The 26,047-nt window shown below is 40.7% G+C and overlaps 1 protein-coding gene across 1 annotated transcript in view; it reads right to left on the bottom strand.

The window, feature by feature from the left end:
* The window catches only part of L2HGDH (L-2-hydroxyglutarate dehydrogenase), a 73,447-nt gene that overhangs the window by 36,471 nt on the left and 10,929 nt on the right, over positions 1-26,047 (bottom strand). The window contains exons 2-5 of the mRNA XM_032179212.2: positions 22,702-22,817; positions 21,810-21,961; positions 13,904-14,035; positions 3,694-3,856 (exon numbers count right to left, since the gene is read on the bottom strand). Of these exons, the coding sequence (XP_032035103.1) occupies positions 3,694-3,856; positions 13,904-14,035; positions 21,810-21,961; positions 22,702-22,817 (563 nt within the window). The remainder of the gene's footprint in view (positions 1-3,693; positions 3,857-13,903; positions 14,036-21,809; positions 21,962-22,701; positions 22,818-26,047) is intronic.

The raw sequence follows: 26,047 nt of genomic DNA, 5'->3' as shown, positions 1-26,047 counted from the left end.
TTTGAGACGGAGTCTCACTCTGTTGCCCAGGCTGGAGTGCAATGCACTGGTGCAATCTCAGCTCACTGCAGCCTCTGCCTACCGGATTCCAGCAATTCTCCTGTCTCAGCCTCCTGAGTAGCTGGGATTACAGGCACGCATCACCACACCCGGCTAATTTTTGTGTTTTCAGTAGAGATGGGGTTTTACCACGTTGGCCGAGCTGGTCTGGAACTCCTGACCTCAGGATCAGGTGATCCGCCTGCCTCGGCCTCCCAAAGTGTGGGATTACAGGCGTGAGCCACTGCGCCTCCCAGGTCACTGCTTTATATAGGCATATTTATAGCTATCAATAAAAAGGATCAGTTCAGTCCTGTACTCTTCACACAGACACCAGGTTTGCCAATTTTCCTACTGACTATGTTTGCCATTTAGAGATACAGAACCTGAATAGTTATACCAGTAAGCTGGACATCTGAGTCCCATAGGATTTTGCAAATTAAAAAAAAATTATTTTATTTAATTAAAAAAATATTTTTATGTTTAGTAAAGATGGGGTCTCACCATGTTGCCCAGGCTGGTCTTGAACTCCTGAGCTCAAGCGATCCACCCACCTTGGCCTCCCAAAGTGCTCGGATTACAGGTGCAAGCTACTGCGCCCAGCCCTAAAAAAAAAATTTTTTTTGAGACAAGGTCTCACTGTGTCAGCCTGGCTGCAGTGCAGTGATGCGATTATAGCTCACTGCAGCCTCAAACTCCTGTGCTCAAGCAATCCTCCTGCCTCAGCCTCCTAAGTAGCTGGAAGTACAGGTGTATGCTACCATGCCCAGCGAATTTTTAAAAATTTTTTGTAGAGACAGGGTCTCGCTATGTTGCCCAGGCTGGTCTTAAACTCCTGGCCTCAAGTGATCCTCCTTTCTTGGCCTCTCAAAGTACTTGTACAAATTTTAACTTCACAATTAGATTTGCTGTCCAGACTTCTAAGGGAGAGAAAAAGGAAAAAAAAAATTATCCAGAATGTTATGTGTTCCTTAGGAGTGGTAAAGTCTAGCACACTGGAAGACTAATTTACATGTTGTTATATATAGACAAACCAAAAAGGAGATGTCATGTCATGAAAATTTTTTTCTCTCCTTTCCAGGAGTGTAATAAATTATCATTCAAGCTGGGTGCAGTAGCTCGCGCCTGTAATCCCAGCACTTTGGGAGGCTGAGGCAGGAAGATCACCTGAGGTCAAGCGTTTAAGACCAGCCTGGCCAACATGGTGAAACCACATCTCTACTAAAAATACAAAATTAGCCAGATGGGGTGGCACATGTTTGTAATCCCAGTTACTTGGGAGGCTGAGGCAGGAGAATAGCCTGAACTCAGGAGGCAGAGTTTGCAGTGAGCCAAGATTATGCCATTGCACCCCAGCCTGGGAAACAAGAGTGAAACTCCGTCTCAAAAAAAAAATAATAAAATAAAAATAAATTATCATTCATAGTTATAAAATTCTGGTTTTATATGAACTTTCAAAATTCTTCAGTTCATGGTTCTTTGTCCTTTTTTTAGTCTACTGGTTTATTTCTATTCCCGGTTGTTCAAACTAATCTAACTGTAAGTCTAGAGCAATGGTTCTCAACCAGGAGTGATTCCTTCACCCCCAACTCTAAGAGAACATTTGCCAACGTTTAGAGACACTTTTTTTTTTTTTTTTTTTGGAGGGGGACGGAGTCTCGCTCTGTCGCCCAGGCTGGAGTGCAGTGGCGTGATCTCAGCTCACCGTAACCTCCGCCTCCTGGGTTCAAGCGATTCTCCTGCCTCAGCCTCCTGAGTAGCTGGGACTACAGGCGTGAGCCACCATGCCCGGCTAATTTTTTGTTTTTTTTAGTAGAGATGAGGTTTCACCACGTTGGCTAGGATGGTCTCGATCTCTTGACCTCATGATCCGCCCGCCTCGGCCTCCCAAAGTGTGCTGGGATTACAGGCGTGAGCCACTGCACCCAGCCTAGAGACATTTTTAATTGTCATCACTTGGAGGCGTGACGGTACTGGCATCGAGTGGACAGAAGCCAGGGATACTGCAAAACATCCTACAGTGCACTGGATAGTCCCCTACAACAAAGAATGATCTGGCCCCAATATCAATAGTGTCAGGATTAAGAAACCCTTTCCTAGACCTCCCCTCTGCAATTACCTTGCTGTCCTACTTTCCTAGTCCAGCCTCTTAGCTTCCACCTTCCTGTTGTGCTTCATAGCCAGTCTTTTTCCTTCATTCTAACCACCAATTTCTCAAACTCTTCTGTCTTCATTAAACCAATGAAGCTTTCCACCTGACATCTTTGTTAATCTGCAATCCTTGCTCGTTATTCAGCTTGTGGGGAACATGGTGTGGGTCCAGTATAGTTCAGTAATTAACTATGTGGGCTTTAGGTACAGACTGTCTGAGCTGAAATCCAAACTCCACCACTTACTACTTGTACAACCATGGCCATGTTTCTTACTCTCTCTGTGCCTCAGTTTCCTCACCCTAAAAAAATGTGAGTAATAATGGTACCCTGCCATGGAGAATCGTAAAAGTCAAATGAATTAATGCTTGGAAAGCACCAAGTACTTAATAAGTGTTAGCTATTGGCCAGGCACAGTGGCTCACGCCTGTAATCCTAGCACTTTGGGAGGTCAAGTGGGCAGATCACTTGAGTCCAGGAGTTCGAGAGCAGCATAGGAAACATGGTGGAACCCTGTCTCTACAAAAAATACAAAAATTGGGGTGGGCACGTGGCTCACACCTGTAATCCTAGCACTTTGGGAGGCCGAGGCAGGAAAATCACTTGAGCTCGGGAGTTCGATACTAGCCTGGGCAACAGTGAGACCTCGTCTCTATAAAAATTAAAATTAAAAAAAAAAAGAAAAATACAAAAATTAGCCAGGTGTGGTGGCAAGTACCTGTCGTTTCAGCTACTTGCGCGGCTCAGGTGGGAGGATCACTTGAGCCTGGGAGGTGAAGGTTACAGCAGGTGGGATCGTGCCACTGCACTCCAGCCTAGGCAACAGAGCAAGACCCTGCCCCAAGGGAAAAAAAAATGCATTTTTAACAAGCATTGTCAAGAGATTCTGACTCTAACCTACAGGGTAGGGAAGTGTTTGGAGACAAATTTTCCATAAACAGCCTTGGCAGTTCAGATTTTAGCACCGGTCAGAAGTGTCGGACCACAGCCTGGCTCTACCAGCACAAGACCCTCCAGAAGTCCCAGTTCTCTCACATTGTCTCATCCTTGTCCCTTCTGCACCTACCTGTGGTTCTGCACCATACTCTAGCCTAGCTCCTTGTGGCCCGCCCACCAGTACTATTCCCCAAAATACCCCAATTGAAAAAAAATCAATATAAGTACAGCTGTTCCTTAGTATCCAAGGAGGATTGGTTCCAGGAACCCCACAAATACCAAAATTCAAGGATACTTAAGTCCCTTATATAAAGTGCATATAACATTTGCATATAACCTGTGCACATACTCTGGATATTTTAGGTAATTTCTAGATTACTTATAATACCTAATGCAATGTAAATGCTATTTTTTTGTTATACTATCTTTTTTATTTGTATTATGTATTGTTCTACTGTTATTTTTTTTCCCAAATATTTTTCATCCTCGGTTGGTTGAAACCACAGATGCAGAACCCATGGATATGGAGGGCTGACTATATTCAATAGAAAAGACAAGGATGGCTTACCATCTATACTTCTTGAAGGACTTTCTTTAGCCATTTCAATATCTTTTACTTCAAAATTGGTCAAGACAGAGCCACCTGCTGCTTGGAAATCCTGGGCAAATGACAAAGCCACCTGCCGATAGTCCACAATGCCAGTATGTGGACAATCAATAGCCATTAGACCCTGAAACAGAATTATGAAAAGATAACAGATAAGAGAAATAATACTTGCTAAATAACAAAATCTCTATAATCAAGAAACAATTTTGTCCTTTAGAGGAGTTGATTTTGCCAAGCTTTCCTTGCTGCTACAATGAGTTTTTCCATTTATTATCCCTCACCATACCTGATTCTGATTTGATACATATTTGATTCTGAGTTGAATTCCGTATCATCAATTATGTTTTAAATAAGCTCTAGTGAGATTTTTCCCAGTAGTATATACTGTGTTGTCCATACTTAGAACTCAAAAGTTGTTCTAGCTACTCACAATGTTCCAGAGCATTGCTTTGACTTGCTGCCCAGACCCTATCTTTGAGACTACAAATATGGAATGGAGATTTTATGTGGTTAACTCAAACTTTTTCTTCAGGTAATACAAGAAATTAATAGCCTGGGTTTTTTTGTTTGTTTCTGTTTTTGTCCCTAAAGACATGTCCAAATTAAAGTTCATCAATCTGTAGATGAATGACCTATATAACACATGCTTATTTTATTTTTTTAGAATAAATGTTGAACGTGTCATTGGCCTTTTCTAATTCTAAAGAAAAGGATAAGAGGAGAATTTCACACACTAAGTACTGACTACATTTTGGTGATCATTGTTAATAGCACCATTTTCTGTTGCCTTTTTTTGTATATGAGTATATCAGTTCTCCCAATCAATTTCCCCACACTGAGGGTAAAGACTCCCAAAACATCAACAGTCTCTTTTTTAACAAACTGAAAGCAATGTTTGGCAAACTTCATCATTTTCCTGACAGTCTCATTTCTAGAATATGAGTATTTGCCAAGCACAGGAAATCATTCCTTCTGTTTTGATACAGTCAGTAAACATAAGACCTAGTCATTGACTAAATTCACATGTCAGTAACTATAACTCAACTTCAACCTATAAACAATATTTTGGGTACAATAATCTTAGAAGCTCACTTAGGATAACACCAAGAGATTAGTCCATGAAAATTTCCTTACCTAGCATAAAATTATGTGACAAGTATAACAGAGGGATAAAAACATTCTGTAAAAGTGCTTCATTCTCAATCAATAGTTTTTTGCAATTCCAAAAAGCTTCCTTATTCATCTTACCCAGCACAACGTCTGACACACTGAAGACACTCAAACATTTACTGAAGGATTTAATTTGAGGGCTGTGTTTAAACATAGAAGATCCCCTTTACTCCATTCCAGACCTTCCCTAGAAGGTGTCCCTTCTTTTCTTTCTCTTTCTAGTCTTGGCTTTTCCTCTCCTCATAAGATGTTGGTGTGCCCCACCTATACATGTGTGTTGTAGAAAGGTGAAAAGAGTCACCATCACCAAGCAATCCAATGCTCTGGCCTGGTACTAGCTGCAAGGTAGAGGCTGCCAAGTTGGGGTGGTGTTGGTGGACAGGCTGGCTGTGTCTGTCACCCAGGAGGTTGGGCATGAAGTGTCCAGGTCAGCAGGTCAGAGATTGAAATCTGAGGCCTTGGCAGATCAGAACCAAGCAAGAACCAGGCAAGCAGGACAGGGAAAGTTGAGAGTAGATCTCAGTCAGGATACAGAGGAACAGATGAACATGTGATTGACCAATAGTGTTAACAAAACGGCAAAAGCAGACCAGAGGGCAGAGTAGCAGTGAGGATTTGCCCAGAGAGGGAGCAGTCAAGAGTTATCTTCGGCTACTCTGGGCATACTGCTTATGGGGTAGCCCTGCTCTGCAAGAAGTACTTTAAAAAAAAAATAAAAAGAGTTATCCTCCCAAGTCAAAGTTTACAGAGGCAGATTAAAATTTTCCAAGGGCCTCTCCCCAATGATACTTAGTTTTATTTTTTTTTTGAGACAGAGTCTTGCTCTGTCGCCCAGGCTGGAGTGCAGTGGCGCAATCTCGGTTCACTGCAAGCTCCGCCTCCCGGGTTCACGCCATTCTCCTGCCTCAGCCTCTCCGAGTAGCTGGGACTACAGGCGCCCGCTACCACGCCAGGCTAATTTTTTTGTATTTTTAGTAGAGACGGGGTTTCACCGTGGTCTCGATCTCCTGACCTCGTGATCCGCCCGCCTCAGCCTTCCAAAGTGCTGGGATTACAAGCGTGAGCCACCACGCCCGGCATGATACTTGGTTTTCTTAAAGGGACTTGGTCTAAGAAGCTCTTTAGAGCTGCCTTGGTAAACTTCTTTCTAGGGGTCCTGGAAAAAAAAGAAGTGACCCTGTACCATGGGCATTTTACCCACTATTCCTATAGCAGTGGTGAGGTTGGTGGGGAAGGAAGGACTTTATTCAAAACATCTTTAGAAAAAAAATCCAACTACATATTCTACTATATATTGCCATCCCTAAATACATGTAAACACTAATGATTACAACTTGGAATCATATAACGTATATCACTTCTGTGGAGGCCTCAGAGAGAAGCAGAATATGCCTCTTTTGTAAGTTATTTTACTCATTCATCTTTCAAGTGGGGGTTTGTCTCTGAGGCTTTCTTAAACAACTGTACTAAGCTAAAAAGCGTTCCCTTAACATTGGTACAAGAGAGAGTACCAGCTCTATCAGAATACTTATCACTATATCTTCTTTTACACTACAACCTCCTTCAAGTTGACAGCCACGCCTTATTCATCTTCTTATCTATCTACAGTGCCTGACATAGTGTTTGGCACATAGTAATCAAAAAACCTTTGGTTGAACCAAACAGAAAAAAATACCAGTTCTGAGTCAGATCTTGGGGTGGGGAACTCTTTGGGAGCTGTGTGACCCTGGGAAAGTAACAGTTTCTTCATTTATAAGACACAAAAATATGTGTAATACATATAATTTCATTACCTATGCACACATATCTCACTGACCCCATTCCAAGGACCTGTGATGGTCACATCATCAGGTACAGAGAACAATATCCAGACTCATCCATAACTTTTTGGTATCGCATAATATAAAAAATCATGGGTTCCTGTTCCGATTTTTTCTAACTTTAAAGCCTTAACAAGGATACACAACAGGCAACAATCAGATAGACCAATTCTCCAAATTTCAGTACCACTAGGATACCAGTAATCCTGTTTTTCAAACTCTACAATTAAATTATTTTCATGACCAAATCTATAATGGGGCCAGCAGCTCCAATCTACTTTTTTTTTCTTTTTGATACCCATCTTACATTTGAAAGACTTTTCATAAGCAAATAAAAATTAAAAGGTGTTAAAAATTGGCATGTCCTTTTGAAGGAGGTTATCAATTCTTTTATTCTTCAAGGTAATACTTGATAGGAGCACATCAATGAAAGTCTTTTTAAAAAATTTTTGAAACTTTTATTTTTAGTTGACACATAATAATTATCTTTTTATATTTTTTTTTTGTTGTTGTTTTTTGAGACAGAGTCTTGCTCTGTTGCCCACGCTGGAGTGCAGTGGTGTGATCTTGGCTCACTGCAACCTCTGCTTCCCAGGTTCAAGCGATTCTCCTGCCTCAGCCTCCCAAGTAGCTGGAACTACAGGTATCCAAAAACACGCCTGGCTATTTTTTGTATTTTTAGTAGAGACGGGGTTTAACCACATTTGCCAGGCTGGTCTCGAACTCCTGACCTCAAATGATTCACCCACCTCAGCCACTCAGATTCAAAGTACTGGGATTACAAGCATGAGCCACCGCGCCCAGCCAATAGTTGTATATATTTATGGAACACAATGATATTTCAGTATGTGTATATAATGTGTAATGATCAAATCAGGGTAATTAGTATATCAATCACCTCAAACATTTATAATTTCTTTGTGTTGTAAAAATTCAAAATCCGGCCGGGCGCGGTGGCTCAAGCCTGTAATCCCAGCACTTTGGGAGGCCGAGGCGGGTGGATCACGAGGTCAGGAGATCGAGACCATCCTGGCTAACACGGTGAAACCCCGTCTCTACTAAAAAATACAAAAAAATTAGCCGGGCGTGTTGGTGGGCGCCTGTGGTCCCAGCTACTCGGGAGGCTGAGGCAGGAGAATGGCGTGAATCCAGGAGGTGGAGGTTGCGGTGAGCCGAGATCGCGCCACCGCACTCCAGCCTGGGGGACAGAGAAAGACTCCGTCTCAAAAAAAAAAAAAAAAAAAATTCAAAATCCTTTTTTCCAGCTTTTTGAAAATATGTGAGATTCTGATATATTAGTTTCACAATCGAATTCCATCAAAATCATATAAAGCTATGAAATAGCAATAGAGTTAGTCTATTTTTGGGAAGGACATGTTTAATAACATGTATAGGAAGCTGTTGTTTTACATTGAGCTTCTGTATTAGACCTCTACAGACCAAACCAAAATGGAGTCACTCATGCTAAAATTCCTCCTCACCAGACGGAAACCAAGTTGTTTATATGACCTTCTAAGAAATCAGAAGAAATAACTAACAGCCAAGTTCACAAACAGGGTGGTTTTAGCCAGTTTGATAAGGAAGTCTTCTCTGGTTTTTTTGGAGTCCAATGGCATGATCTCAGCTCACCGCAACTTCCGCCTCCCTGGTTCAAGTGATTCTCCTGCCTCAGCCTCCTGAGTAGCTGGTATTACAGGCATGCGCCACCACGCCCGGCTAATTCTTGTATTTTTAGTAGAGATGGGGTTTCACCATATTGTTCAGGCTGATCTCGAACTCCTGACCTCAGATGATCCGCCCACCTCCGCCTCCCCAAGTGCTGGGATTACAGGCATGAGCCACTGCGCCTGGCCTCTGTTTTAACCTTATAAGGCAAGTAACTTTGAAACAACCAATCTGCTTTTTGTTCTCTGTTTCTGCTTTCTTCAGCCCTTTTCTGTCTATAAAGCCAACCTCCTCTGGTCAGCTCATCAGAGTGCCTTTTCTAAATCTTTGAATGAAATGCTCCTTGATTCATGAATCACTAAAAAAGCTAATTTGGTCTTTAAATCTGTTGTAATTTTGTCTTTTAACACACTCAATAGTTTTGTAATGCCCTGTAAAGATAAGAAACAGGAAGTGGATTTAATCTAAATTTTTTAAGTAGACTCTTTTTTAAGAGCAGTTTTAAGTTCACAGGAAAATTGAGCAAAAAGTACAGAGATTTCCCATATACTCTCTGCTCCCACATATATAACAGCCTCTTAATTTCTTAATTTTAATACTAGCATTTTTTTTCCTTGAAGCATAACAGCAGTCTAAACAACCAGCCCTTATATCAGTTATTCACAACCCTAGTTTTATAATATGCTAGGATCTCTCTATTGTTTTAAAATAGGCTATCTCACTCTAAAAAAGATTGATGTGCCTTAAAGAAAATAAACAGAATAAAATAATAAATTAAATGTAACACATCAAGAAAAGCGGAAATATAAACTGGGGGAAGAATATACATAATTAAATATTCTTAATTATCTTAACAGGATAATCTATTATCCTGTTTCTTATCTACACAGTGCGTTACAAAACCATTGAGTGTGTTAAAAGACAAAATTACAACAAATTTAGTTTAAAGATCTAATTAGCTTTATTAGCAATTCATGATTCAGGGAGCACCTCATTCAAAGATTTAGAAAGAGCACTCTAATGAGCTGACCAGAGGAGGTTGGCTTTATAGGCAGAAAAAAGCTGAAGAAAGCAAAAATGAAAAGTCCTCAAATATTTCAAACAAAACCAATTTGAATTTACTAGGATTGTTTAAATAAGCATATAATAAAATCTACCATTTCTTAAGGGATTAACATAAGCCAAATGCCTTATACATAGTATTTCATTTAATTCTCAAAACAATCTCCACTTTACAAATGAGGAGTCTGAGGATTAGAAAGATTATAACCCACTCAATGTTAATGGCCATTAAAGAGGCAGGTGTGAGATTTGAGCTTATGTCTGTCTGACTTATCAACAGCTACATTATACTGCTCATCTTATGCTAGATCCAAGTTAATTTTAAAAAGTTGAAGGATACAGCAAGATAAACTAAAGGATAATATGTCAAAACTCCCTTAAGTCGGCTGGGCATGGTGGCTCACGCCTGTAATCTTAGCACTTTGGGAGGCTGAGGTGGGCGGATCACGAGGTCAGGACATCAGGACCATCCTGGCTAACATGATGAAATCCTGTCTCTACTAAAAATACAAAGAAATTAGCCAGGCGTGGTGGCAGGTGCCTATAGTCCCAGCTACTCTGGAGGCTGAGGCAGGAGAATGGTGTGAACCCAGGAGTCGGAGCTTGCAGTGAGTCGAGATCGCGCCACTGCACTCCAGCCTGGGTGACAGAGCAAGACTCTGTCTAAAAAAAAAAAAAAAAAACTCCCTTAAGTCTGAGAATTACTGGAATCAGATAATTAAAAAATAACAATAACTGGCTTTGGTTCTCCTCTCCCCACATCCAGTTCCATCTTACGTATTCAAATTTGATTAACTTTCCTAAATTAGTACATTTTGCCTGTCAGTGTTCTGCTCAAGTCCTTCAGTAGCTACCTGCTATTTAGATCACGGGTAGACAACCTTTTTTATAAGAGACAGAGAGTAAATATTTTTGACTATCTAGGCTTATGATCTCTGTTGCAACTACTCAAGGGGGCTGTTTGGCATAAAAACAGCTACAGACAATACATAACTGAATATTTGCGGTTGTATTTCAATAAAACTTTATGGACATTGAAATTTGAATTTCATATATATATTTTTTGAGATGGAGTCTCGCTCTGTTGCCCAGGCTTGAGTGCAGTGGCCCAATCTCCACACACTGCAACCTCCACCTCCCGGGTTCAAGCAATTCTCCTGCCTCAGCCTCCCAAGTGGCTGGGACTACAGGCACACGCCACCACGCCTGAATTTCATATAATTTTAATTCATCACAAAATAATGTTCTTTTAATTTTTTTAACACACTTAAAATGTAAAAAACATTTTTAGCATGGCCGGGCATGGTGGCTCACGCCTATAATCTCAGCACTTTGGGAGGCCAAGGCAGGCAGATCACGAGGTCAGGAGTTTGAGACCAGCCTGGCCAATATGGTGAAACCCTGTTTCTACTAAAAATACAAAAATTAGCCAGGCGTGGTGACATGTGCCTGTAATCCCAGCCACTTGGGAGCCTGAGGCAGGAGAATCACTGAACCCAGGGAGGCGAGGTTGCAGTGAGCTGAAATCGTGCCACTGCACTCCAGCTTCGGTGACAAGAGTGAGACTGTCTCAAAACAAAACAAAACAAAACAAAAAACAAACAAACAAAAAACATTTTTAGCTTTCACGTCATACAAAAACAGGTGGCAGGATGAATTTGGTCCACAGGACAGAATTTGCCAACCTTGACTTTGACCATTTAGAATTTGCTCAGAGTGTGAAATACACAGGTGGCCAAAATAAGATGGTCAATGAAAATATTCTACTTAAAAAAAACAGTCACTAATTCACTATCTCAGAGAGATAAGAAATATTTGAGGAGAGAAAAGGGAAGTAACAAGATCTAGTGTATCCCACAAGCAAAATAGTTTGATCATCCTGACTGGGTGCCAGGAAAGGAATAGGTGGCTTGCCAGAGACGAAGATGCTATAATCTCTGCAGAAGAACTCATTCAACAGTATTTAGATTCCTGGATACTATCAGCGTCTTAAGAGCTTTACATGAATTCAGAAAATCTTGCATATTTTGACCCAACTTTAACTTTACAACTAGAGATAAAGGGAAAAAATACATTTTTTTTCCTTTAAGCTTTTATTTTTCCTGGACTTGAAAAAATAAATTTCTATCTTGTCTTTTTGCAGAAAGGATGAAGCAGCTTGTAAAAATAAACAAAAAACAAACAAAAAACAAACAAAAAACACATATAAAACTATACAAACTAGGATTAAACGTTGGATCAACCAAGTATATAAATTAGAAAAGAAGAAATAAAACAGTTATTATTTGCAGATAAAATGTCTGGGTATAAAAAATCCAAAAGAATTTCTAGACAAATTATTTAGAACCAATAAGTGAATTTAACTAGTAAGTTGGATACAAGGTCAGAAATCAATTATATTTCCACATACCTGCAACAAACAAATAAAAAGTGAACTTTAAATAACAATACTATTAATGAGAGTATCAGAAAACATCAAATACAAATTCTTTTTAGATATAAGAGACATGCCACGCAAGACTTCCATACTGAAAATTATAATACATTATGTAATAAATTAAAACAGATCCAGACAAAGGGAGGGATATATGAAGTTCAAGGATTGGAAGACTCCATACTACAAAGATGTAAATTGTCTCCACGCAGACATACAGATTCAGTGCAATCTCAATCAAAATCGTAACGGGTTATCTTGTGGAGTCTAGCAAATTAACTCCAAAATTTATGTAGAAATGTAAAGATCCAAGAATAGCCAAGACAATGTTGAAGAAAAAAACTGAAGGCCTTACTCTACCAGATATTCAGGCCTATTAAAAAGCTACGATAGGGCCAGGCGCTCATGCCTGTAATCCCAGAACTTTGGGAGGCCAAGGCTGGAGGATCACCTGAGGTCGGGAATTCAAGACCAGCCTGACCAACGTGGAGAAACCCTGTCTATACTAAAAATACAAAATTAGCCAGGCATGGTGGCGCATGTCTGTAATCCCAGCTACTCGGGAGGCTGACGCAGGAAAATCACTTGAACCCGGGAAGCAGAGGTTACGGTGACCTGAGATTGCGCCATTGCATTCCATCCTGGCAACAAGAGTGAAACTCCATCTCAAAAAAAATAAATAAATAAAAATACAAAAGTTAGACAGGCGTGGTGGCGGATGCCTGTAATCGCAGCTACTGGAGATGCCGAGGCAGGAGAATTGCTTGAACCCAGGAGATGGAGGTTGCAGTAAAAGCTACTAAAGGCCAAGCTACTATAGCTCATGCTTGTATTCCTCGCACTTTGGGAGGCCAAGGCAGGTGGATCACTCGAGCCCAGGAGTTCGAGACCAGCCTAGGCAATATGGTGAGACTCTATCTCTTCAAACATTTTAAAATTAGCTGGTCATGGGGAGCTGTGCTCATGTCACTGCACTCTAGCCTGGGTGACACAGTGAGAACCCATTAAAAAAAATGGCTATTATAATTAAACATTATGGTAGTAGCACAGAAGAGGCAGTGGAACAGAATGGAGTCCAGACATAGACCCGCCACATACCTGATATCATAAAGGCAATACTGCAGCACAGTGGGAAAATAATGGTTTTTTGATAAGTGATGCTGACTCAACTGGATATCTGTTTGGGGAAAAAATATACCTTGACCCCTAACTTATACCATATATAAAAATCAATTCCAAATGGACTGCAGATCTAAATGTGAAACATAAAACAATAAAACTTTTAGAAAAACACATAGAATATCTTCTATACCTTGGGCTAGGCAAAGATTTCTTTTTTTTTTTCTATTTTATTTTATTTTCCTTACCAAGTCTTTGAATGCATCCAGAAAATTTAACTAGAGCGCAAAAAACACTAACCATAAAAAAAACATATGCATAAATTGGTAACATTAAGATTAAGAATTTCTGTTAATCTGAAGACAATATTAAGAAAGTGAAATGCTGCAATCCCAGCAGTTTGGAAGGTCGAGGCAGGAGGATCAAACTCATGCCAGCCTTATCCGCCTATCATATAGATCAGACACTACAGCTGCCTTCCTCCAAAAATGTTCAATGGTTCCCTGTGCTTACTGGATAAACTTCATTGTTATTAGCATGAATGCCAAGCCCTTTATGTGGGCCTAACCCTGCCTTTTCAGTCTTATCTCTTATCTTTCCCTATATACCCAATGCTCCCAACCACACCTCACTGCTCAGTGTTTTCCAAACATGCCATGTGTTCTCAGGCCTCCTCCTGTCTTCATGTTGGTCAGACCTGGCATTTTCTCACAGAGAAAGAAATCAGGTGTCCAGAGTTTGTGGCAATGCCCTCTTGTGTCTGTCACTTCACTAGTTCTGTGACAGGATTATCTAACTGATTTTATATTATTCCTGTCTCCTATACACTCACCCTCAGCCTCCATGTCACAGGACTAAGCCCTAAATAAAAACATCCCTTTGAAGCTGCTTAATCACTTACCCTACAATATGGCTCCTTCTTTTTTATATCCTCCTGCTGGATCAGCCTCAGGCCCTGGACACCATTCTGGAGGCCTCTCTCATAAAGGGCCTGAAGTCTGGGGATTTCTTCTTGTTCAACAGCTACTATAAGCTTCAAAAAAAAAAAAAAAAAGGTAAGGAGCATGGATAGAGGTGAATGTATCATCAGCGATGAAAGATAAAGTCAATGGAAAATAATCAACTATTGTATGACCCAAAAGAGGTGAATTTTTTAAAATTATTTTTTCTTCACATATCCAATTCTTCCTTTCTTCATGACTATTTTCTTCCTCCACCAAGAAAAGCTGTCTTAACAAAATGGCATTAAAACAAATTTTCCCTAAAAATGAAATGTAGCCTCAATTTCCACTTCTGTTATCATAGTCTCTATGTGCATCTTGGCCATAAGCAACTCATCACTACCACATTCTCAATCCCAGAAGGGAGAGAAGCATAAGTTGCTTGGACTTTACTTTTTTTTTCCCCCCAAAACAGAATGGCCTTCTTATTTCTTCAGGAAAATGTAAAATATCAGCACATCAGAAAGACAACTGGTATTGAATGTGATGGAATATAACTGACAAAACAATCCCTTTTATTTTTGGAATATATTATAAAGTATTTACAAAACATTCTGTTGCAGGGGGAAAAACAGCAAATTAATCAACTTATTTCTTTTCTATTTATTTATGGGAAAAATATCTGTTTGAGGTACAGTTTCTTCCTTGCTTAAGGAAAGGGGCAAAGGAAAACATAGGTGCATATTCAAAGGTATATTAGAATTCACAAGTCATTATTTCATACCAAAGAGGCAACAGAATTTCATGAGGTGACACTTTTAATCAAGGTATAAAGGCTATTTAAATCAATAAATAATTACCTTAAAAACAGAAGTGGAAGTAAAGGACTCTATCAAGTAAGTGAAAAGACAACCCACACAATGAGAAAAAATATTTGCAAGTCATGTAGCTGATAAAGGTCTAGTATTTAGAATATGTAAAGAATTCTTACAATTCGTAATAAAAACTGTAACTAGACTTTTATATCTTGCCTTTTTCACTTATGTCAGGCCCATTTTACTGAATTGTTTTTTAAAATGTGGCCATGCACAGGGGCGCATGTCTATAATCCAAGCTACTTCAAAGGCTGAGGCAAGAAGACCACTTGAGCCCAGGAGTTCAAGGCTGCAGTGAGCTGTGATTGTGCCACTGCACTTCAGCCTGGGCAACAGGACAAGACTCTGTCTCTTAAAAAAATTTGTATCTATTTTTAAAATTTCTATTTATTTATTTATTTGAGACAAGGTCTCACTCCCATTGCTCAGGCTATAGTGCAGTGGCCCAGTCATGACTCCCTGCAGCCTCGACTTCCTGAGCTCAGGTGATTCTCCCACTTCAGCCTCCCTAGAAGCTGGGACTACAGGCATGTGCCACCACACTCGGCTAATTTTTTTTTTTTTTTTTTTTTTTTTAGTACAGACAGCATTTTACCACATTGCCCAGACTGGTTTCAAACTCCTGGGCTCAAGCAATCTGCCCACCTCAGCCTCCCAAAGTGCTAGGATTACAGGCATATGAGTCCAGCCCTACAGTTTTTTTTCATAACATCTTTTTTTTTTAGTTTCGCTCTTGTCACCCAGGCTGGAGTGCAATGGCAGGATCTTGGCTCACTGTAACCTCTGCGTCCCGGGTTCAAACAATTCTCCTGCCTCAGCCTCCCAAGTAGCTGGGATTACAGACACCTGCCACCATGCCCAGCTAATTTGTGTATTTTCAGTAGAAACAGGATTTCACCATGTTGGCCAGAACTCCTGACCTCAGGTGGTCCACCCACTTTGGCCTCCCAAGTGCTGGGATTACAGGCGTGAGCCACCACACCCAGCCTCATAGCATCTTTAATGGTGACAATGAGCTTTTATTCTTAAAAATTATAAGGGCCAGGCACGGTGGTTCATGCCTGTAATCCTAGCACTCTGGGAAGCTGAGGCTGGTGGATCGCTTGAGCTCAGGAGTTCGAGAACAGCCTGGGCAACATAGCAAAATCTGTCTCTACAAAAAAATTAGCTGTGTGTGGTGGTGTGCACCTGTAGTCCCAACTACTAGCGGGCTGAGGTGGGAGGATCACTTGAGCTCAGGAGGTCAAGGCTACAGAGAGCCGAGATTGCACCACTGCACTCCATCCTGGGTGACAAAGTGAGACCCTGTCTCCAAAAAAAAAAAAAAAAAAAAGTATATGAAGAAAGGACATGACTACCAACACTGCAGAAATAAAAGGACTTATAAAAGAATACTATGAACAACTGTATGGCAACGAATTAGAAAATCTAGATGAAATGAACAAATTATTAGAAAGACACAAACTTCTGACACTGATTTGAGAAGAAAAACTTAATAAACCTATAACACATGAAGTGATTGAAAACTTCCCACATTAAAAAAAAAAAAGCCCAGGCCCAGAGGCTTTATTCACGAATGTTACCAGATGTTAAAAAAAAAAAAATTAATACTAATTCTTCATAAACTCTTCCAAAAAAACAGAAGAGTAAGAATCACTTCCCAACTAATTCTGTGAGGCCAATATTAGTTTGATACTAAAACCAGTGCTCTGGTTTCTCTTCAGAAAGAAAAAATATTTTGCCTTTTACCAAAACCAGGTATCATAAGAAACTGCAAACCAATATCCCTTAAAAATATTAATGCAAAACCCTGAACAAAACACTAATAAACTGAATGCAGCAACATATAGAGAGGATTTTACACCATGACCAAGAGGGATTTATCATAGGAATGTAAAATCAACTTAACATCCAAAAATGTATTAATACACTACATTAATAGAATCAAGGATAAAAACCACATGATCACCTTGATAGAAGCAGAAAAGGCATTTGAGAAAATTCAACACCTTTTCATGATAGAAAACACCCAACAAACTAGGAATAGAAAGGAACTTCCTTAATCTGATAAAGGGAATCCACAGCTAACATCATACTTAAGGGTAAAAGATTGAATGCTTTCTCCATTAGATCAAGAACAATTCAAGAAGGTCCACTTTTACTACTTTTGTTCAACACAGTCTTGGAGCTTCCACCCGTGGAAATCAGGCAAGCAGAATAAGTAGTTAAAAGACATCTAAATTGGAAAAGAAGTAAAACTAACATATTTGCAGATGACATGATCCTGCATATAGTATAGCCTAAGGAATTCATAGACAGACAGACAGACAGACAGACACACACACACACACACACACACAATTAGAACAAAATGAGTTTAGAAAGGTCACTGGATTAAAAAAAATCAACATACAGAAATCAATCATATTCTATGCATTAGCAATGAATTATAAAAAATGAAATTAGGAAAACAATTCTCCTCACAAAAGCATCACAAAGAATAAACTACTGAGCACTACAAACCAAATGGACCTAATAGATATTTACAGAGTTTCATCCAACAGCTACAGAATATATATATTCTTCTCCCCAGCATATGGATCACTCTCAAGGATAGACCAATATGTTGGGCCACAAAACAGGTCTTTAAAAATTTTTTTAAATGAAATTATATCAAGTATATTCTCTGACCACAATGGAATGAAACTAGAAATCAATAACAAGAGGAATTTTGGAAACTATACAAACACACGGAAATTAAACAATATGCTGCTAGCCAGGCACGGTGGTTCACATCTGTAATCTCAACACTTTGGGTGGCCAAGGTGAGAGGATCACTTGAGCACTTGAGCCCAGGAGTTTGAGACCAACTTGAGCAACGGAGGGAGATCCTAACTCAAAAAAAAAAACAAAAAAACAAAAAGAACAACAACAACAACAAAACGATTGGGCATGGTGACTCACGCCTGTAATCCCAGCAATTTGGGCAGGTAGATCACTTGAAGTCAGTAGTTTAAGACCAGCCTAGTTAACATGGTGAAACCACATCTCTACTAAAAATACAAAAATTAGCCAGGCATGGTGGCGTGCGCCTGTAGTCCCAGCGACTTGGGAGGCTGAGGCTGGAGAATTGCTTGAACCCAGGAGGTGGAGGTTGCAGTGAGCTGAAATGGCACCATTGCACTCCAGGCTGGGTGACAGCAAGACTCCATCTCAAAAAAAAAAAAAAAAAAAAAAATTAGCCAGGCATGGTGGTGCACCTGTGATCCCCATTACTCCAGAGGTTGAGGTGGGAGGACTTTTTTTTTTTTTGAGACAGAGTTTCGCTCTTGCTGCCCTGGCTGGAGTGCAATGGCGCGATCTCAGCTCACTACAACCTCTGCCTCCCAGGTTCTAGCAATTATCCTGCCTCAGCCTCCCGAGTAGCTGGGATTACAGGCATGCACCACCACACCCAGCTAATTTTGTATTTTTAGTAGAGACGGGGTTTCTCCACGTTGGTCAGGCTGGTCTCAAACTCCTGACCTCAGGTGATCCCCTGCCTCAGCCTCCCAAAGTGCTGGGATTATAGGTGCGAGCCACCACGCCCGACCAGTGGGACAACTGTTTGAGCCTGGGAGGTCAAGGCTGCAGTGATCTGTGATAGTGCCACTATATTCCAGCCTGGGTGAGAGAGAGACTCTATCTCAAAAAAATAAACAAACAAGCAAACAAAACCAATACGCTTCTAAATGACCAGTGGGCCAATGAAGAAATTAAGAAGGAAATTTAAAAATCTGTTGAAACAAATGAAAATAGAAACACAACATACCAAAACCTTTGGGAAATAGCAAAAGCCGTACTAAGAGGAAAGTTTATAGCTATAAGCACCTACATCAAAAAAGTAGAAGAACTTCATATAATCTAACACTGCATCTTAAAAAACTAGAAAAGCAAGAGCACACCAAAGTCAGAATTAGTAGAAGAAAAGAAATAATAAAGATTAGAGCAGAAATAAATGAAATTGAAACAAAGAAAACAATACAAAAGATTAATGAAAGGTTGGTTTTTTGAAAAGATAAATAGAATTGACAAACCTTTAGCCAGACTAAGAAAAAGAGAAGACCTGGATAAATACAATCAGAGATGAAAAAAGAGACATTACAACCAATACCACAGTAATTCAAAAAATTGTTAAAGGCTACTATGACCAACTATATATGCCAATAAATTAGAAAACTTAGAATAAATGAATAAATTCCTGGACACATACAACCTACCAAGATTGAACTATGAAGAAATCCAAAACCTGAACAAACCAATAACAAGCAATAAGATCGAAGCCATAATAAAAAGTGTCCCAGTAAAGAAAAGCCCAGAACCTGATGGCTTCACTGCTAAATTTTACCAAACATTTAAAGAAGAACTAATACCAAACCCTACTCAAACTATTCCATAAAATAGAGGAGGAAATATTTCCAAACACATTCCATGAGGCTGGTATTACCCTGATACCAAAACCAGACAAAGACACATCAAAAAAATGAAAACTATAGGCCAATATCCCTGATGAACACTATACAAAAATCCTTAACAAAATACTAGCAAACCAAATTCAACAACACATTAAAAAGATCATTCATCATGACCAAGTGGGATTTAACCCAGGGATGCAAAGGATGGTTCAACATATGTAAATCAATCAATGTGACACATCGTATCAACAAGATGAAGGACAAAAACCATATGATCAGGCCAGGCGTGGTGACTCAGACCTGTAATCCCAACACTGTGGGAGGCCAGTTCAGGCGGATACATAACAAAATACCAGTCAGCCTTAAAAAAGGAGAAAATCTTTAAGATAATGAGAAATACTTAAGATAATATCCTCCATGTTCATCTCTATTGTCACAAATGGTCCATGCCACAAATGACAACAGAGATGAACCTGGAGGACATTATCTTAGGTGACATAAACCAAGCACAGAAAGATAAATACTGCATGATCTCATTTATATGTAGAATCTCAAAAAGTTGAACTCACAGAGGTAGAGAGTGGAATGATGGTTACCAGGGGCTGGGGTGGCAGGGAGGCAGGGGTGGTGTGGAAAGATATTTGTTAAAGGACAGAAAATTTCAGTTAAGAGGAATAAGTTCAGGATATCTATTACACAAAATGTTGACTATAGTTAATAATGTATTATATTCTTGAAGGCTGCTCAGAGAGTAGATTTGTGTTTGCATCATAAAAAAAAAATAAGTATGAAAGGTAATGCATATGTTGGTGAGCTTGATTTAGCCATTCCACAATGTACACATACTTCTTGAGACAGAGTCTCACTCTGTTGCCCAGGCTGGAATTCAGTGGTGTGGTCTCGGCTCACTGCAACCTCCGCCTCCCAGGGTCAAGCAATTCTCGTGCCTCAGCCTCCCGAGTAGCTGGCATTACAGGCGTGTGCCACCACACCTGGCTAATTTTTATATTTTTAGTAGAGATGGGGTTTCACCATGTTGGCCAGGCTGGTCTCGAACTCCTGACCTCAAGTGATCTGCCTGCCTCAGCCTCCCAAAGTGCTGGGATTACAGGCGTGAGCCACCCTGCCCGGCCCACAATGTATACATACTTCAAAACAACATGTTGTACATGATAAATATACACAATTTTTGTCAATGAAAAAATAATTTTAAGCCAGGCACAGTGGCTCACATCTGTAATCCCAGCACTTTAGGAGGCCAAGGCAGGAGGAGTGCTTGAAGCCAGGAGTTTGAGACCAGCAAGATCCTGTCTCAACTTTTAAATAAGAAATAAAGTTACAAAATAATAATTTTAATTTTTTTGAGACAAGGTCTCACTCTGTCGCCCAGGCTGAAGTGCAGTGGCATAATCATGGATCACTGCAGCCTCGATCTCCCAGGCTCAAGCAGTCCTCCCACCTCAGCCTCCCAAGTAGCTGGGACTATAGTTGTGCACCACCACACCCGGCTAACTTTTTAAATTTTTTGTAGAGATGGGGTCTCACTATGTTGCCCCAGCTGGTCTCAAACACTTGGGCTTAAGAACTATTTTCTAAAAAGGAAAAAATAAAAGACACTCAACATCATTATCACTAGGGAACTGAAAATCAAAACTTCCACCAGGATGGCTAAAATAAAAAAGACAAACCAAAATAGATGTTGGCAAGAACATGGAAAATTGGAATCCTTATTAATTACTGGTGGGAACGTAAAATAGTACAGAGCTTTGGAAAACAATCTGGCAGTTCCTCAAAATGTTAAACATGGAGTTACCCTGACAACCCAGCAATTCCACTCCCAGGTATATACCCAGTATAAATGAAAACATACGTTCACAAATAAACTTATACATGAATGTTGATAGCAGCATTATCCATAATAGCCAAAAAGTGGAAACAATCCGTATGTCTATCAACTGACGAACAAATAAAATGCGGTATATCCATACAATGGAATATTGTTCAGCCATAAAAGGAATGAAGTACTGATTCATGCTACAATATGGATGAACTTTGACAACATTATGCTAAGTGAAAGAAGCCAGTCACAAAAGACCACATAGTATACGAATCTATTTATATGAAAAGTGCAGAACAGGCAAACCCACAAAGACAGAAAGAATACTAGTGGTTGCTAGGGCATCAGGGGAGGTGGAAATGGGGAGTGACTGCTAATGGGTATGGGGTTTCTTTTTGGGGTGATGAAAAAGCCTAAAATTAGATAGTGGTGATGATTGCTCAGCTCTGTAAATATAGTAAAAATTGATCTGTGCACTTTAAAAGGGTGAATTGTATGGTGCATAAATTATATGTCAATAAAACTTTTATTTAGAAAATTACATAAAGTCACACCATCTTTTTTTAGTTATTCTCTAAGATTAGATTTGAAAAATTACATAGATACAAAGAAAAAAATACATTTTTAAAAAATGTAATATTAAACATCACTAAGAAAATGCCAGTTGGAAATTAGTCAAGGCTCTAGTAAACTGCCATACCTTGCCACACTGCTTGTAGGAAATTCCCTTTTGCTGACAGTATTCATAGAGGAGAGCTGCACCTTGTACACATAATTTGGCTTTCAGAGACTCAGGTTTATAATAAATCCCACTATGTATGACACCACTGTTATGTCCAGTCTGGTGAACAGCTACAGAACAAGAGAAACAGGGTAAGAGTAAGTACATGATTCGTACAAAACATAAGAGGTAAGAGAACAAACTTATAGTTGAAGCTATTAGAGACCACATCATGTAAAATTCTGCCTGAATTTGTTCAGATTACTGGTAACTTCCTCTAACAGCCATCCCTGGTATCCATGTCACATCCCTCCAGCCCATCTCTGATTTCAACTACAACTTTTGTGCACAAACTCACCTCTCATTACCAGCAAACCACTTCAAGGGCCCCCTAGGGCTCTTTGTACTCTGCCTTGGGGCCTCTGGTAACTTTTTTAGAGAAGAGCACGGGGTGCTCAAATCACTAGCAGCAATCCTCAACCAACAGGGACAGGAGCTGATGGATAAAGTGAGCACAATCCTGGGAAATATTATATTGCTCCTCAGAGGTTCTGGTGGAATCAAGCTCACAGCCACAATCTTGATGTGTTCTCATGTCTCTTCCTCCTTCCCTGTCTTACTTTCCTCACCCCCTCACTCCTGTTTCCTGAGATAACCTCTCAAATAAATAACCTATAGACACATCCTCCTTGTCCCACACTCTGCTTTAACCTCTCAAATAAATAACCTATAGCCATGTCCTTGTCCCACACTCTGCTTTCAGAACACAAACTAAGATACTAACACTGGCATTCAGCATGAAAGATTCACAACAGACAAAATGAGCAGATGCCCAAGTAAGCCCAAATAACAACATTGATTATATACATACCTAAATCTTTCTCCTTTTCCAGAACACCAATAGAAAGTGATGGATGTCGCAGGATGAGTGCTCTGGCAGAGGCAAGTCCCACAATTCCGCCACCAACAATGACTATATCAAACGAGCTTCAAAAGAAAGTCATCATATTTATAGTAGACCTCGCCAAACTTCACATGCATAATTTTCATCATCAACGGATAATTAAACCATTAATTTGTAAACATTAAAATGTATTGGGCATCCGGTCACAGTGGCTCATGCCTGTAATCCCAGCACTTTGGGAGGCCAAGGCGGGCAGATCACGAGGTCAAGAGATCGAGACCATCCTGGCCAACATGGTGAAACCCCATCTCTACTAAAAATACAAAATTAGCTGGCCATGGTGGCACACGCCTGTATCCCAGCTACTCAGGAGGCTGAGGCAGAAGAATCACTTGAACCTGGGAAGCAGAGGTTGCAGTGAGCCGAGATCACACCACTGCACTCCAGCCTGGCGACAGAGCAAGCCTCCATTTCAAAAAAAAAAATAAAAAATGTACTGGGGCCTGTGCTATTTGGTTTCACACGTATAAAAAAAAACCAAAAAACCCTTAAAAGTTATACTAATCAAGGCTGAGTGTGATGGCTCATGCCTGTAATCCCAGCACTTTGAGAGGCCAAGGCGGGTGGATCACTTGAGGTTAGGAGTTCAAGACCAGCCCGGCCAACAAGGTAAAACCCCATCTTTACTAAAAATACAAAAATTAGCTGGGTCTGGTGGCGGGCACCTGTAATCCCAACTACTCGGGAGGCTAAGGCTGGAGAATCGCATGAACCTGGGAGGCGGAGGTTGCAATGAGCCAAGGTCATGCCACTGCACTCCAGCCTGGGAGACAGAGCCAGACCCTGTGTCAAAAAAAAAAAAAAAATTATATGCATTAAAAAAAAAAAAAAGACCTCAAAAGTTATATGCATCGCTGGTCAGTAGTATAATCAACTACAGCTTACTGGCAGGCAGGATAGCTGGTTGCCCAATCTGCTCTATATCTCCATAGCATGGCAGCCGGGCTGGTTACATAAGTGATTGCAGTCATACGTTGCTTAACTATAGGGATAGGTTCCAAGAAATGCATTGCTAGGCGATTTCATTGTGCAAACAGCATAGAATGTACTTACACAAACCTAGATGATATAGCTTACTGTACACCTAGGCTATATGGTATAGCCTATTGCTCCTAGACTACAAGCCTGTACAGCAGGCTACTATATCGAATACTGCAGGCAACTGTAACACAATGGCAAGTATCTGTGCACCTAAAAATGTGTAAATATAAAAAGGTACAGAAAAAATATGGTATTATAATCTTTGGTATCACCACTGTACACGCAGTCTGCGGTTGACCAAAATGTTCTTATGCGGTGCATGACTATACTTTGTGTTAAGCATAGTCATGATTCTACTACCCATCCTTTTAAAATTCCAATGTAGTATTCTTGACAATGTGTTAATACATTAAAGCTTTAACACTTTAGTGTGCAAGAATTTTTACATGTTTTTCTTTGAGAAGTAAACAACTCTGAAAAAATAAACCTTGGGGCAATAATTGGTCCAGAAATGGGCTTAGGAACCACAATCTTTGCCATGGCAAATCCTGATTATACAACCATTTACAAAATTAGGGCTGGGTGTGGTGGCTCACGCCTGTAATCCCAGCACTTTGGGAGGCCAAGGCGGGCGGATCACGAGGCCAGGAGATTGAGACCATCCTGACTAACACGGTGAAACCCCATCTCTACTAAAAATACAAAAAATTAGCCAGGCGTGGTGGCGGTTGCCTGTAGTCCCAGCTACTCAAGAGGCTGAGGCAGGAGAATGGCGTGAACCCGGGAGGTAGAGCTTGCAGTGAGCCAAGATTGCACCACTGCACTCCAGGCTGGGCAACAGGGCGAGACTCTGTCTCAAAAAAAAAAAAAAAAAAATTTAGAACAAGCATGTATAATTTATATAAATCTGCAATTCGAAGCTTAAAAGATTACCTTTAACACTAACCTGATAGCCAACAAATACGGATGCTATAGGAACAGAAGACAGAGGGAAATTTCAGAGATTAGGCCCTTTCTTTGAAAAGTGATCTAAGTTTCAATTTCAAAATCCTTAGCAAAGTACATCAATTTGATTAGAATTGTTACCACATCTCTGGCTGTATCTGGAAGCAGAAACAGATCCTAGACAACTAAGAACTAACACGTAAGCTTGATAATCAAATCCTGCATCTTAAATTAATTTGGGGGTCGTAAGTGGATAAAGTTCCCTCTGTCAGCGCATAAGCCTCATACTTGAACAGGGAGAACCTCCAGGTGATGCTCAGCAGGTGGTTCTCCTGCAGCAGCTTTAGATTGGATAAAATGGTTGTCAAGGGTGGTGAATGATGCCCACTTTTAAAAAGAGAGGGTATAACAAGAGCAGCACAAGTAAAATGGGATTCTGGGTCCACTACATTAATACTAGTTATTGGCAAATGCTTACAGTGGTCAACTAAAAAATTACTAATATGATCAGAGTGTATTTGGAAGTCCAAGCTTTTAAGCAGGTTTTTAAAAAACATAAGTTCAGTAGATAAAAGGTAAAGCATTCACATTCCACTAGCTACTTACACTGATTCACAGCCATTGACTCTTTACACAACTTTCACAATAAACAGATGTTTTATGGATTCTAAAATATTACAGAAGTCCTTCCTTCCTTCCTTCCTTCCTTCCTTCCGTCCGTCCTTCCTTCTTCTTTCTTTCTTTTCTTTCCTTTCTTCCCTCTGTGGCCCAGCCTGGAGTACACTCGGCTCGCTGCAGACTCCCTGCGTCCGGCTCCCGTCATTCTCCTGCCCTGGCCTGCGGGCTGCCTGAGATTGCTGGCGCGCGCCACCACCCCTCCCTCGTTTTTCTCCTTTGGCTGGAGGCGCGGTTTCGCCATGTCGGCCAGGCTGGTCTCCAGCTCCTGACCTCCAGTGGTCTGCCCGCCTCGGCCTCCCGAGGTGCTGGGACTGCAGACGGACTCTCGCTCACTCGGTGTTGCCCGGGCTGGACTGCGGTGGCCTGGTCTTGGCTCGCTGCAGCCTCCGCCTCCCAGCCGCCTGCCTTGGCCTCCCAGGGTGCTGGGATCGCAGCCTCTGGGAGGTGGGGAGCATCTCTGCCTGGCCGCCCATCGTCTGGGTTGTGAGGAGCTCCTCTGCCCAGCCGCCACCCCGTCTAGGAAATGAGGAACGTCTCTGCCCAGCCGCCCATCGTCTGGGATGTGAGGAGCGACTCTGCCCGGCCGCCCAGTCTGGGAAGAGGTGAGGAGCGTCTCTGCCTGGCCGCCCCGTCTGGGAAGTGAGGAGCG

Source organism: Hylobates moloch, unplaced genomic scaffold (assembly GCF_009828535.3).
Source record: "Hylobates moloch isolate HMO894 unplaced genomic scaffold, HMol_V3 SCAFFOLD_16, whole genome shotgun sequence".
NCBI lineage: Eukaryota > Metazoa > Chordata > Mammalia > Primates > Hylobatidae > Hylobates > Hylobates moloch.
Note: the sequence above shows the minus strand (reverse complement) of the source record. Positions and strands in the feature narration are given on the sequence as shown.